Raw genomic sequence first — 14,146 nt, 5'->3', positions numbered from 1 at the left:
ATGAGTAACGGAGCGATATGAACAACCGAGTAATACAACAAGTTTGTGTGCACAGCACAAAGAAAACAACAAGGTTACAAGAAACAAGAAGCTCAGCCAAAACAGAGGCGAACGAAACGAAAGGAAATATGGCATTGAGTAGAGAAAGAGCAACCCATCAGTCTCTGGTGACGCAAACCCGTATTAAAGTCTGGACTGCGCCTTTGTCTCTCGAACTCGTGGAAGACATTGGACAACAAAAGGCAACAAACAAAAGTGGAGAGGACTCATCTTTGGCTGGTCTGGCTTATACGGAAGGCACAAGGACACTTTGATCAATCGCTTGGTTGGTGGTGAGAAAGTTGAAACAACTCGGAAAGCTTGGTCGGTCGAGGTGTTATTGTTTGGAGGAGAGAAGTGGACCGGCTTTCAAGCTTTGTGGCCGGCGGTTCGGGAGGCTTGCACATCTCCCGCTCCGATGTCTATTTTTGGGGACAAATGATTTCGAAGGCCGATGTCTCGACCCGCTCGAGACCTGGCGCAGACCCACTCATCCAACGACATACTTCATACAAACGTCTCGACTCTTTGTGGTGTTTCGACAGGCGCTTTAACTTGAGTCAACCTGTTCGTACGCCCAGAGTCGGTAAGAGTGACGAATCGAAGGCGACATGTTGTAGGTTTTTCTCATTGGACACTTAAACGAGTTTGTGAGAAACCTTCCTTTCGAGGGTTCTCGTCCGCTGCAAGAAAACGCCAACAATGAGCTTTGCCGGACTAATATGGCAGGCTGGAAGGATATGTCGCTTTCTGCCGTTCAGTCGTATTTTGGCGCAGTCGTTGGAACACCTTTCAATTCTCGACCATGAGGAGACAACACAAAATCAAAAGACCGCTATGATGTCCTCCCTATTCCAGCAACGCCATATATGATGTTCTACCACTCGGACTCTGGCACTCGTATATTAGGTTGTCAGCTTATATTCATCACTACACCCTGTTGCGGTGAGCAAATATGTTCTGACATCTAGAAAATTGTGGAACATGGCCGACCGAGTATGATGGAGGCTGTCTTTCACAAGGCGGACCGTTATGCTATGCAGGTTAGTAAGTTGGTCACAATCGATAATCGAGGGCATACCTGTTTTTTCTCTGTTCGATTCCACCGGATTGTCGATTCCTCAGACCCTCAGACGAATTAACCTCAATTACCAGCAGCTCTGGCCAGATCCAAGGTGCAGTATCACAGAGATTTTTCGCATTCCTGGTATCGCAATACCACTTTCTGCATAGAACGGCGCCATTTTCGATCTACCAATCCTTATCTCTCAACCTCATCCCCATTCAGATTCGTGCATCTCCTCTCTCTGTCGTACAGAGATTTCCCTGCAAAACGGCACGGTTACAGTGCGAATCAAGAAAACATGAGCGTTCTCCTTATGTATTCGACCGTTGTGTTGGTTCCCAACTTAAGCGAGCGTTTCTTCCAGTCGGGGCTCCGTCAATTGGTGCGCCAGTTACCAGAGTTACAATTTCGAGTTACCACACTTACTCTTTCGGAACCTGGGGCTCCCAAGAAATGCAACCTTAAATACAATGCTGACAATTGATAGATTGCCCACCCTTACCATCTGCAGCATACGCATCACCCAATACGCAATCCCAAATCCAAACCCCAATGAAAACCCAAATAACAGGCTCGGTACTCCGATCCCAGGATTCGAATTTGTCATTTCACATCCCTTTAATATACCAGCCGAAGGCCGAGAAATGGTTAAAGCTGGGGTACATCACCAGGGAAAAGGTTATGTGGCGGTTGACCTATCAAGCAACACCAACGTACCAACGTTTAGCCGATATGTACAACCCCATCGAATATGTCGGTTCACGTGTGATGTTCACGGCAGGTGGATGCACATGATGGGGAGGTGGTGGAATAGGGAAACTCAAATACCATTTTTTGAGAAGGAGATTGTTGTGATAAGAGAGAGAGGTTTCCTGCTTAGGATATGGATCACCACTAGCTTTCTCTCTATCCCAGTAGTAGCTTATTATCCATACCAAGATGGTCGGAGCCTCCTCAATTGTTCTGCTATTAGCAGTTACACATCTCTCATCTGCGATTCCTCACCCCGCGAAACCAGCAGTAGCACATAAAGCAGTATTATCACCTAGACAAACAGACGCACCGGCAGCTGGAACACCTTGGGAACCTGCTCCAGGTATCTAACCCCCCCTTGCCCCCTAATCAAACATAAAAACTAACAAAATAAGAATGCTACGCCTCACCCCCAGTCATAGAGCCCGATCTCGCAAAAGTGATCAAAGCAGTTAGAAATCCGTACGTCCCCCTCCCCTTTCCCCCCCTCAATCCCCTTGCATCTCCCTCTCCTATATCCCCCTCCATCTCCACCCCCTACTCCCCACCAACTAACACCCCCCAGCCCCCAAAATTACGACATCTCCTCCTTCTGCTCCGCCGGTCTACAACGCTCCCTCGTCGCCTGGGAAGTATCCACCATCCACTCCCCCTCCACCACCACAATCTACGTCTCGCGCACCGTTCTCATCGCCCCCACACCCCCCGCTCCCTCTCCAACTAAGACAAAAACCAAAACCAAAACCAAACCGCACTATCCACGGGCGCCTGCACCTACACCTGCGCCTGTGTTCATGGAACGTGGTCTAGGGGAGGGGATAATGGGTGGGGAGATGGTGAAAAGAGATTTCGAAGCCCTCCCGCCGTTTCTGGAGGAGATGAATGTCTCGGTGTATGTCCTGAATTGGCTGGCGAATGCGTGTAGTTGCGTGATTACGGCTGCGAGGGCGGATGTGACGTATACGACGCATACGCGGGAAGAGAGGGTTGTGGATGTGAAGACTGTGAGTGCTCTTTTTTTCTTTTGGATTGAGTGGTTTTGTTTGGTTATGATGGGTTGAAGAGGAGGGCTAATGAGGTTGGGTTTAGGTTACGGTTACGAGGACCTGAGAAAGGGTTGATGGCTGTATTGCGGAGGGGTTAAGTTTGGTTGGGGGAAATGTGGGGACGGGGGAGGTGTTAGGAGTATGGAAAGGATAGTTACGGATGGCGTTATCGAGGGTCGCGGGGCAGATTTGCTCAACCTAATCAAATAGCCAAAAATTCAATGATCTTTTATTTCAATTTTGTGCGTGATGGGATTGTGCAGGGGAAGCAGATCAAATGGCTGAGTGTGGATCACTTCTCTATGACAGAGTCAGCCACCGTAAAGCATGTATATAGCTCTATATTATGAGGGGTATTAACAGTATCAACACATTATCTTTCGTATTATACATATTTCTACACTTTTATACAAACCACCCAACCATCTTTAAACGCCCGCCTTTTAATCTACACCACCCCTTAGATAATCTACATCACCTAAATAAGAGGCTGTCCCTTATACATCCCATCCCTAACCTCCGCCACCACATCCCTGCGATCATGTTTCCCCACCAACACAATTCCTCTTCCTCTCCTCCCCATCCTCCCCGTCCTCCCCAGCCGATGAATAAAATCAATCGTCGAATGCGGAACATCATAGAGGATAACATGTCTCACAGCTAGGGTATCAATACCTCTAGAGCCCAGATCCGTGGTGACGAGGACTTTTGTGTTTGGCAACTTCCGCCTGGCGGGAGGGGCAACACTGCCATAAGGAACATAGTTAGGTTGATTGTCGGCCAGAGATCCGGGATGAGTGACTTTAGGCGCGGTTAAGGGGGCTTGTTGGGTGAATGTTGCGAGCATTTCTTGTTGGCGCTGCTCGGGTGTGTCTCTGCTGAGGGCGATGGCGTCGATTCCTTTTGAGACTAGGTATTCGGTGACTTCTTGAGTGGTTTCCCGCTCGTTGACGAAGACTAAGATGCGTTTGACGTCCATGACACCTCCCACCTGTCCATCGTGTTCTGCTGCTGCTTTGCCGATAGACCAGATGGAATCGGCACATGCGAGAAGCTTGTTGCCGCGGTAAGGATCTCGTTCGATATCAACGACACCAAGTTGGACACGACGGGGAATGGCGTGTAGGTTGGGAGTGACGAGTCGACGAATGTCCGGGAATCGTTTCCGGAGAAAGGTATCCATGCTTCGAGGGATGGTCGCTGAGCATAAAATCAATTGCTTCATTGAAGGCGCAACTCTATCGAGAATAGAAGAGGTTAGTGGAGAAAAACCTCGATCTAGAAGTGAGTCGGCTTCGTCCACGATTAGGTGTGTGACTCTTGAGAGGATATTCGGGTCGGAGTCGGCGATTGATGAGAGCAGATGAGGAGTTGAAACTAAAATGTCGATTCCTCGAGGAGAAAACAATCGGTTTCGGATGACTTGTCCACTAACAGCAGAAGATATCATGGCAGATTTGTATTTAATGGTGTGAGAGAACGCCTTGATGACACCGCCCACTTGATTGACTAACTCCGATGTTGGAACAAGTATGATCGCTCGAGGCCGAGCTGTCGTAGGATGCGGCATATCTTTCATAGATGGCGCAAACGAAGGTGCTGGTGTTGTCCTCGTCCTCTCCTCCTCAATCGCCCTGTTATACTCTATCACTTCCTCATCATGAAGATCGGCCTCCTTCACAGCGTTGATCGTGGGTATTAAATATGCCAAAGTCTTTCCCGACCCAGTTTCTGCAGCCAACAAAAATTCCTTCTCTTCTGCGGGTTGATTGGCTTTCCTTCTTCTTCCTGTGCTTTCGCTCCCTAAAAGTGCTGGAATGGCAATCCTCTGTATCGCCGTAGGCACAAGATTTTCCTTTCCCGGCAAGGCTTGCGTAAATATAGAATTCTTCACCGTTTCGAGTAGGGGGAATTGATCGAATGTATCAACTTGTCGCATATGCTCTTTTATTCTCGTTCGCGCGTTGTAGGACACTGGCGACAAGGCTCTCTGCATTTTCAGCGCCTTCCAATCTGCCCTTGGATCATCTCGACCTCTTCTATTTCCTGATCGACTGTTCGGTTGGTCCCTGAATGCGGTTGATCGTTCTGGTATACCACGAATTTTGGCTTCCGTCAGATTCATCCCTCCGAAAGGTCCATCTTGCTTCCTTCTTCCCACCGGCCCAGCTTCTCCAGGTCTTCTCTCGGGGGTGTTGACGACTCGAGCTTTCGTAAGGCTAAATCGTGACGGGCGAGATGCCAGTTTCGTCCCAAACGCAGCGGTTTGCTGAAGAGGCCATTGAGAGGCTGATGGACGCTGTCGAGCCGCTTTGAACGAGCAGAACAGACAGGTGGTATTCTTAGGACGGAGCATCATCAGACGGAGTTATGATGGCATCTCGTGGTCGGTAGGTAAGCCGCGGATTTGACTGTGTCTCAGCGTCGCTGTTCTCAAAATATTTCTTCAAGTAAATTCGCGTGGTCACGTGCTATACATGCGATGGCCTGCGCGTTTCTGAGAGTCCGTTTTATACATCAAAAGCACCTGCAGCTTTCCTTCAAGCTATGCTTGGCTCATATCTCCGTACTTCGTCCTATCGGCGGAATGGTCGTCACCATACCATAAGCTCACGAGTGCGGTTGTCGTTAGACGTTTGTGCTTGAACGAAGCCAAATCTGGGTGCAGATAAAACAACTTCATATCACAAGCTTTTGACATGGCAGTACCAGCTTTAAAAAGAACAGTATAGGCTCTTGCTTTTCTAATTCTGAATTCCACGTACATATGATGACAAGAATGGTTAATTTAAAGTATTTTCGGTGTCTACGGCGTTTCAAAAGCGCTGATTATCCTCACCCACGCGTGACGCAAATACATGTTAGCAATATAGAGAAGGATCCTGAAGCAAAGTTTTGTGCTTCAAGAGAGTTTTCGAACCTGGTATTTTGCTGCTTTGGACAGTCATGTGGGGATTTTCCAATCCTTGTGCTTGAATCCTTTTGAATCCAGACGGCTCATGGAACACTCATAAAATTCGTACTCCCTCTACTTCTCATTGCTCTAGCAAGCCAACTGAGTATGGCAACGCAAAAGGAAAGCGTACGTACTAGGTTGCTTGTTGGTCTTGAATATATCTCGGTAAGGCAAAACTTTATGTATATTCACAACCTGGCGACTCGAGATAATCAGTGCCAGAATATGTTACCATCAAGGCTGTTCAGCTTCAGAAAAATCCTTAATAAGAAAGCTTTGCTCGTAAACACTCAATCTGAGAAGCAAGAAGCCTTAGGAAGGACAGAACTTTGACATAATTGTCTGGTATGTTGATTCCAGATTTCCCAATGGTGGAGAAATTGATCCAAAGTGCACCACCAACACTCGAGCAAAATGAAGTTGGCAAGTCGCTGATTGCTGCATGTAAGAATACTCCGCATAAACGAGGCCCGCGTGGCTGAGTGATCGATCAGCTGAAGATATTTCTAACCAGCACAGCCAACAATCGAAGTCTTTGAACCAGGCGTGGGAGTTTTTGATAACATATCCATGTAATGGTTCGCTTGATCGACAACCTAATGAGCTGTAATTAAACAAGGGTTCCGCTAAATCTCAATCGCATCCAACGCATTGATCGGGGTGAACCTTGGTTCGACTTCTATCCTGTAGAAGAAAAGCTCACAAGAAATGCCGATAATGAGAAACCTCTCCTGGTTGACATTGGTGGAAGCATTGGAACTGATATCGCCGCATTCCATGTCAGATTCTCGACTCTCAAAGGTAGTCTAATCCTAGAAGATCTTCCTGAAGTCAATACCAGTATCACACAACTCAAGCACGATTTCTTCCTCCCACAACCCGAAATTGCGAAGGGTGTGAAAACTTACCTCTTGAGCACCATCCTTCACGACTGGCCAGACAAAGAGGCGAAGGATATTTTGACCAATTTCCGTGATGCGATGAGTGAAGACTCGATACTTCTCATCAATGAGAATGCACTGCCAAATATTAACGTGCCGTTTTATCCTGCTGAGCTTGATTTTCCCATGATGTGTCTGCTTTCCGGGACGGATCGGACTATTATGCAGTCAGTATAAGATTTTGCGGGACGAGTCAGGATTTGAGTTGGTAAAGATTTATCAGCCAGAGGTTGTTTGTCCTGGGACTGGGTATCTTTTTGAAGCTGTTCTGAAACGATGATAGCAGCCACTATTGTCATCGGTTGGGTTTCTGTACCGGGTCGTGAAGTCCTTTACATATTTGGAAGACAGCGTGGATCCTCTTAAAGTTTGCAATATGATTTGAATGTGTTAGACGTTTTCATTGTCTTGTTTAGACCAACACCCCTAAACAGGATACGGGCGCTAGGTTTTGCTCTAATATTGCAGTAGGTACTTTAATACAGGAAGTCAATGATATCAGGCCGAAAGAGCCTTAACAGTAGTAGTCCTGAGGAATGAGACAAGAATCAGAAATCGTATTTTGGAAATGTTATGCTCTACAAGAATACGAAGTGTGGGGGATTTTGAAACAAGAAAGGTCTATTCGTAGAACTTCTCGAACTTTTTTCGGTCTCCATCATAGACTCATGTAACTGAGAACCAAAGGATGCCTACATTTTCCAGAGCACCAAAGCTCGTTACCCGCTTGGCCAATAGTGGACATAAAAAGGGTAAAAATTCTCGACCAACATGATTTTTCGCATTCCGATACTCCATAAACACCAATGATACCAAGACTCCTGAGCCTCAAGACATGACCATGGATTAAGCTGAGCTCAGCTGGTCGCAAAAAGACTATCCTCATCCCGCAAATACTCTCCACAATCCGCCTGTCGAAAGCAGGTAATTCCAGTTGGATCCAACCGTCTCGCTTCCTGCGTACTTCTCGCCGTAACTCCAAATCCTAATGGCGTATCGTTCATGCTGTATACCACAACTCCCTGATGTTCTGGGCAATCGTCCGACCATCGACCGACATGCGCCTTGACAATGTGTCCCCCATAAAGGAATGGCATTTCTCCATTGGCCTTCACCCAGACCTTATATCGTGCGTGTTCTGCGAGGATGGGAAGAGCTGTGATGTGGAGGCGGAACTTTCCAGACTTGGTAAACTTTCCTGCTCTGGAGTTAGAGAAATCTTGTAAGTTAGGTAGACGATCACTTACCTAAACATGTTCCTAAAGACAAAAGCTTGTCTCTGGCTATTGAAGTCGCGAGATTTGACAAGGAAAGGCGCACGTAGTAGCACCGAGACTGTTGTATTCTAAAGACATATCGATCTGCGTTTGGCCCATTGTCTAGCGGCGCAATGAGGTTCTTCAGCGATGTTCCAGTATAGTTCGCAAGCTTTGCGAACAGAGTCTGAGTTTCCGATTCGGTAAGAGGACGCATTTTGGGGACAATTTGGTATGCGATCCAGAGGTTGAAGCTTGCGGTGGACTTTGCAGAGTCGCGGCAGAAATAAATTTTGGCGGGGATATTTTTACACCGCCTTTAATGCGGCAGAAAAGTTCATGGTTTTCCCCAAAACTTCTAGGAAATTATCTAGAGTTCGTAAGTACAGAAAAATGGCCAGAATTCCTGCGATAAAAAGGCGAAAGCTGTCGCCGCCAACAAGTGATGGCGAGGACTCTTCTCCTTCCACTCTCGATAATGCGCCGGAGCCGAACGCTTTCTTCACTCAAGCAGCAAGATGGAATTTAGAGCAGGATTACGAGACCCGACCGAGGAAAGGAAACAAGAAGGAAAAAGAGAGCACAAGACTGCCAATCAAGACATCTGATGGTTTGATACAACAAAACCCGGCCGAAGAGGCGGACGTAGTGGAAGTGGAGGGGAGCGATCTGGATTGGTCTGAAGCAGCAGAGTCGGATCAGGAGTTAGAAGAGGAAGTCGTGAAGCAGCCTGCTATACCGATCCGACAGCAGATTCTTGAAGCGAAGGAGGAGCTGGCTCGAATTGCATTAATGCTGAATGAGGATCCAGAAGAGAATGCAGGTGCTTTTAAAGCGTTGGCGCAAATCGGACAGTCGAAGAACACCACGATCAAAAAGTTGGCGCTTGCAACACAACTGGCAGTTTACAAAGATGTTATTCCTGGTTACCGGATACGACCTTTATCTGAGCAGGATATGGAAACAAAAGTGTCGAAAGAGGTCAGAAAATTACGAGCCTATGAACAGGCCTTGGTTGGAGGTTACCAATCATACATTCGAGAACTGGCAAAACTTGCGACTTCGGGAAAGGCTAGCGCAGCTGATGGAGGAATAAGTCTTGGAAGCGTAGCCATATCATGTGCCTGTGCGCTTTTGGTAGCCGTACCACATTTCAATTTCAGAGGAGAGTTGTTAAAGATATTAGCGGGAAAGCTGAGTGGAAGGAAAATCGACGATGACTTTGTCAAGTGTCGAGAAACTATTGAGACGTTGTTCCGAGATGACGAGGATGGAACGCCTTCTCTTGACGCCGTTTCTCTTCTAACAAAGATGATGAAGGGGCGAGGATGGCGAGTGGACGAGAGTGTCTTGAACACATTCCTTCACCTTAGATTGTTAACAGAATTTTCCTGGAAAGCCTCCATAAATCATATCGACAAGCCTGAGAGGGGGCAGGCACCTCTCGCGAAGAAGCCAAAAGAAAACAGGCCGAATCTAAGCAAAAAAGAAAAGAAGATTTGGAAAGAGCGAAAAGTGGTAGAAAAAGAGATGATTCAGGCAGATGCTACTGTGAGCCACGAAGAGAGGGATCGTATGCAGTCGGAGACTCTAAAATTGGTCTTTGTCACGTACTTCAGGATATTGAAAACTCGATCGGCCCACTTGATGGGCGCTGTACTGGAAGGACTTGCTCGGTACGCACATCTGATCAACCAGGACTTCTTTGGAGATCTCCTAGAAGCACTAAAAGATTTGATCGGTCATGCTGAGACTGGAGACGACGTGGAAGACGAAGAAGCAGAAGATGAGGAAACAACTAGGAACTTAACCAGAGAGGCTCTTTTGTGCATCATCACAGCTTTCGCCCTACTCGAAGGACAAGACGCCGCAAAAGCCCAGGCCTCGCTTAGCTTAGATCTGAGCTTCTTCATCACTCATCTATACCGAACCTTATATCCCCTTGCTCTGAATCCAGACATCGAGCTCAGCGCGAAGTCACTTCATCTTCCTGATCCCAACAACCCTTCCGCGCCAAAACTCACATCCACAAACAACAAAATCAACATTCAAACCACCACCGTTCTCCTCCTGCGCTCTCTCGCATCAGTCCTCACACCCCAACTCGCAGTCCGCGCCGTCCCACCCCTCAGAATCGCGGCATTCTCAAAACAGCTCCTCACATCCTCCCTTCACATGCCCGAAAAGTCTTGTATGGCTGTCGTCGGCTTAATGGGGAAAGTGACTAAAGTCCACGAGAAGAAAATTGCCTCACTCTGGAACACGGAGGAGCGGAGAGGAGATGGCACATTCGACCCACTGTCCGCCGAAGTCGAAGGAAGTAATCCGTTTGCAGCGACTGTATGGGAGGGAGAATTATTACGAAAACACTTTTGTCCTGGGGTGAGGGAGGGCGTTAAGGTGATGGAGAAGAATGTTATAGGGTTGAGATAAATATGATACCATTCCTGCTTCACTCTACTACTCATGCTGCGCTGCTTATACAGTCTTCCTCTCCTTCACCCCCGCCTCCAACCCCTCCACAAGTGCCTTCCTCGTAATAACCAACTGTTCCCCCTCCTGCATTTCCACGATCTTCAATAACCGCTCAGCAAATTGTCTATCATTCGTGCTCTCAAACTTCCAGTCTAAGCTCGTGAGTGCGGAGATGGTGATTGAGATGCTATTCACAACCACGCCGGATATCGTGAGGGCTTGAACTCGTTAGCGAGCATTCTATCTTTCTGGGGATAAGTAGGGTAGGAGGTGAGTAGGGGAAAGAGGAACGGGGCAAGCATGGTAGTGGTAAGGAAGTAGGGGTAAGAATTACCGCGAATCCTATCCCGATTACTGGGCATCTGCAAACTCGCGAATGCAGATAAAATCAAAGATGCGGCCGATAACAATATAGACAGCGTGACGGAGAATCGTTTCCAGAAGCGTGCTGTGCGGTACCAACGGCCATGCTACACTTCATCAGCACTCGATAGAATCAAGGATATACAAGAATGTTCTTACATGAGGAAGAGGTAATTCGATGGCTAGACCCTGTGTCGATGGCATTTTTGGGGGTGGGTTTTATATGTAAAATTGAATGAGTTGGGATTTTGCGTGGGGGTGTGGGAAGTAGAAGTTTCACCGCTTGTTCGTGAAGTTGCAATCCCAATTTATTCGTCGTATACAAATACATCTCAAGCCAAAGAAAGAAAAAAGACTCAAGAAAAGAAAGATCACTGTTATGCTCAGTTTAGGTTTCACATTCTAGCTCATACTACGTAGATCATGTCTCAGATGTAAGAACGGGCGTGAGTGGCTGGTGATGCTAGTTTAATGCACGACTGCACGAGGGAGTCCAACGCATAGATTAATGTCGATGCAGGTTGTACGTGGGAGGGGATGTGACTTGTATCATAAAGGGTAGGTTGTGGTTGAGGAGGGGAAGGTGCCCCACTTTTGTGTCTGATAGTGGGAGGGGGAGGGCTCGCGGTGGTAGTCGAAACACGGGATTTGTTCGATTAAGTTGACGGAGGTGTTGTATATTCGGTGGATTGGCTTAGAACAATATGACTATTTTGTTAATTATTCTAAGTAAATGAGACTCCCTAAGTTTTATTCGAAGTCGAGTTATTATTCAATCTAAGATTAACAATTATTTTGTCCACCGAGGGAGTGGAAAAGGCCCCACTTTTGTGTCTGTTAGTGAGGTGGGAAGACAACAAGACTACAAATACAACTATAATACACCACCATCGCTCTATCCAACAGACTCAACTACAAACCTCAAACCTCCTAATCATAAGGCCACCAAACCCTCACCGCCTCCCTCTCCACCTCATTCCGCGCAAAACTCTCCAGCACCTTCTCCTTACATTCCCTCGCCGTCTGCCTGGCCATCTCATAATCCTCATGTGCCACCGTGATATCGGTTGGAAAAAACCCACGCATGCATTGCTGGATCTCGCTCAGACCCTTCATTCCCTCGGCCATGTCCTCGTAATCCTTCTTATGTGCATCCAGCTCCTCCTGCGAGAATGTGAAGGGGAACGGTGGGTTACCGAGCTTCTGGACGCCGGGGAGTGTGGCCCAGGTCTTTTGAAGCTCGTCGGTGACGATGTCGAGGTAGACGAGTTCGCCGTCTATCAATATGTTCCGGGCGTATGTGAGGAGCCGGAAGCTGAGGGTCTCCTGGAATTCCATGGCGCGATATAGAGGTTTGTTGGTGTAGTGGATTAGTGTTCGATAGTATGCTGCGAGTGTCATGTCCATCCAATTGTCGAAAGCTCTGTCGTGCTCGGCTTTGTCTAATTCATCTAGATGTTTAGGGAATTCCGGACGTTCAATGCCTTTTAATCGCGGGCCTTCGTAATCCAGAAGTGCGGGTGAGGCCGAATTTTCGTAGAGCGGGGATAGAGAAGAGGATTGCCAGTCTAGGATCCCGACTATTTCAGTTGGGTCGTCCGGGTTGACAAATATGTTCTCTAAATGGAGATCCGAATGCCAAATATGTGAGGTTGTGATCGTGGAGTCCGTTGGTAATAGGAACTTGATGAGTTTCAAGTACGCTTCTAGAGCAGCTAGCTTCTTTTCTCGGGTGGGAATGTATCGGCCGGCTAATGTTACAAAAGGCTTTGGAATTGGGTCGACTGCCTTTACACAGGCGATTTCTCGATCGCCGATCGAGATACAGTAGCCTTCTAGTGTGTTCCCTGCATGATTTCAGTATTGAGAGCGACTAATCTTGACGACGAGGATGAAGAACCTACAAGGAGTGCGATAGAAATTTACCCCCGCTCTGCCATAATCAATTGTTTGTCGGCATACTGTAGGGCCCACAGCAAACCGCTTATCTTGAATCTCGAGAGAGGAAGATTCATTTATTCTTTTCAAATAAGAGAATGTAGGCTGTCCTGGCGAAGTAGGAACATCATTCGAATAATAGAGACTCCCATATTGTTTGAAGGTATGAGACATCCAAGCTTGCTGATATCTAGCCAACGTCCTAACTATGGTAGTCTTTTCATCAATCGGCATTGATTTCCAGTATACCGACAACGGCTTGCCTTCAATCTTCTCCATGATGATATATTCTGCACCCACAGGGTTCTCACTTGCCTTGGAACTCCAAGCGAGAACCTTGGGTGAAGGAGTTTTGCACACATTGAGAGCCTAATTCAGTGAAGATAGATGAGAACAAGGCATGAAATCACGGAGAAAGGTAAACACGTACAAAGTCCATGGTCGCGACCTCGCTTGCCGTTGTGAAATGGGCCAAGCCAGCATTTGGATTCGGCACTTTCGCAACGACCTGAGTTCCGTTTTCCATGGTCAAAAGAAAGGCCTTGTTGTACATTCCGTCGGGGTATTTTTGGACATTGACACAATGCTTGGAGCCGACTACCTCCGCAGCGATTCTAGCCAGCTCATTCATATCAAACCTAATGCACCGCCGCGCCATTTCCCCCTCTTCATCCCGAACGAACCGAGCACGTGTGAACTTGAAAAACTCTTCATATTTACCCCAGTCTTGGGTCGATTCCTGACTGAAGGAACGCGTGGCAGAACTCGTGTTAAGTCTGCGCGTCTGGAAACTCCAATTGGGAATGAGCCGACAACAGGAGGTTGAAAAAGCGAGAGAAGTCGTTGAACGGCCGGATCGGAGAAGCAAAGAAAACCGCAAGGTTTTCATATTTTCTTCGGGGTCGGCGTATGTGGTGTAGTTGAACAGAAACGATGGCTGTACCGTAGCGAAATTGGTTTTATTTGAGCGGGGTGCCTCAGGCGATGAGATTACAACGACCAAGTGTATCAATTCTTGGGAATGAGTAAATCGGGCCTTCAAACATTTTGCTAGCCAGTACGATTGAATTAGGTTTAATTCAATAATAGTAACATCTTAAAGTAGGAAATTGCTGTCTGAATATCGAGAAGCGTTTAGCAGCTGATGTTCAATTAAGCGAACATTCCCTAGCAGTTAAGTTAGCAAATTTCATATAGTGCAGCAGGTACATAAAATCAATAAGTTCAGAAGTATTATTTATTCATGCGAAACCCGTCTATATACACCCATAAAACCCACCGAGCACCTAATCCAGCAATCACCCAAGACCAAA

At 47.2% G+C, this 14,146-nt stretch overlaps 6 protein-coding genes across 6 annotated transcripts; 3 read left to right on the top strand and 3 right to left on the bottom strand.

Moving 5' to 3' along the window:
- Positions 1-2,044: 2,044 nt before the first annotated feature.
- On the top strand, positions 2,045-2,968 carry GLAREA_12484 (uncharacterized protein; the record flags this gene model as incomplete). Its single annotated transcript, XM_008083266.1, has 4 exons — positions 2,045-2,201; positions 2,254-2,320; positions 2,424-2,862; positions 2,948-2,968. 4 exons carry the CDS (start codon positions 2,045-2,047, stop codon positions 2,966-2,968), a joined length of 684 nt encoding a protein of 227 aa, XP_008081457.1.
- Positions 2,969-3,382: 414 nt separating this feature from the next.
- Positions 3,383-5,260, bottom strand: GLAREA_12483 (P-loop containing nucleoside triphosphate hydrolase; the record flags this gene model as incomplete). The annotated part of the gene is made up of 1 exon (XM_008083265.1): positions 3,383-5,260. The coding sequence occupies one exon, from the start codon at positions 5,258-5,260 to the stop codon at positions 3,383-3,385; it is 1,878 nt and encodes a 625-aa protein (XP_008081456.1).
- A 968-nt stretch (positions 5,261-6,228) lies between these two features.
- GLAREA_12482 (S-adenosyl-L-methionine-dependent methyltransferase) lies at positions 6,229-6,978 on the top strand (the record flags this gene model as incomplete). Its single annotated transcript, XM_008083264.1, has 3 exons — positions 6,229-6,304; positions 6,375-6,432; positions 6,480-6,978. The coding sequence occupies 3 exons, from the start codon at positions 6,229-6,231 to the stop codon at positions 6,976-6,978; spliced, it is 633 nt and encodes a 210-aa protein (XP_008081455.1).
- A 680-nt stretch (positions 6,979-7,658) lies between these two features.
- GLAREA_12481 (Pre-PUA) lies at positions 7,659-8,274 on the bottom strand (the record flags this gene model as incomplete). Its single annotated transcript, XM_008083263.1, has 2 exons — positions 7,659-7,999; positions 8,049-8,274. 2 exons carry the CDS (start codon positions 8,272-8,274, stop codon positions 7,659-7,661), a joined length of 567 nt encoding a protein of 188 aa, XP_008081454.1.
- Positions 8,275-8,450: 176 nt separating this feature from the next.
- Positions 8,451-10,490, top strand: GLAREA_12480 (uncharacterized protein; the record flags this gene model as incomplete). The annotated part of the gene is made up of 1 exon (XM_008083262.1): positions 8,451-10,490. One exon carries the CDS (start codon positions 8,451-8,453, stop codon positions 10,488-10,490), a length of 2,040 nt encoding a protein of 679 aa, XP_008081453.1.
- A 1,335-nt stretch (positions 10,491-11,825) lies between these two features.
- GLAREA_12479 (Protein kinase-like (PK-like)) lies at positions 11,826-13,386 on the bottom strand (the record flags this gene model as incomplete). The annotated part of the gene is made up of 3 exons (XM_008083261.1): positions 11,826-12,742; positions 12,800-13,202; positions 13,264-13,386. The coding sequence occupies 3 exons, from the start codon at positions 13,384-13,386 to the stop codon at positions 11,826-11,828; spliced, it is 1,443 nt and encodes a 480-aa protein (XP_008081452.1).
- Between the last annotated feature and the right edge of the window lie 760 nt (positions 13,387-14,146).

The sequence above is a fragment of the Glarea lozoyensis genome (genome assembly GCF_000409485.1).
Source record: "Glarea lozoyensis ATCC 20868 chromosome Unknown GLAREA18, whole genome shotgun sequence".
Taxonomy (NCBI): Eukaryota; Fungi; Ascomycota; class Leotiomycetes; order Helotiales; family Helotiaceae; genus Glarea; species Glarea lozoyensis.
The sequence above is the reverse complement of the archived record's forward strand: the minus strand, read 5'-3'. Positions and strand labels throughout refer to the sequence as shown.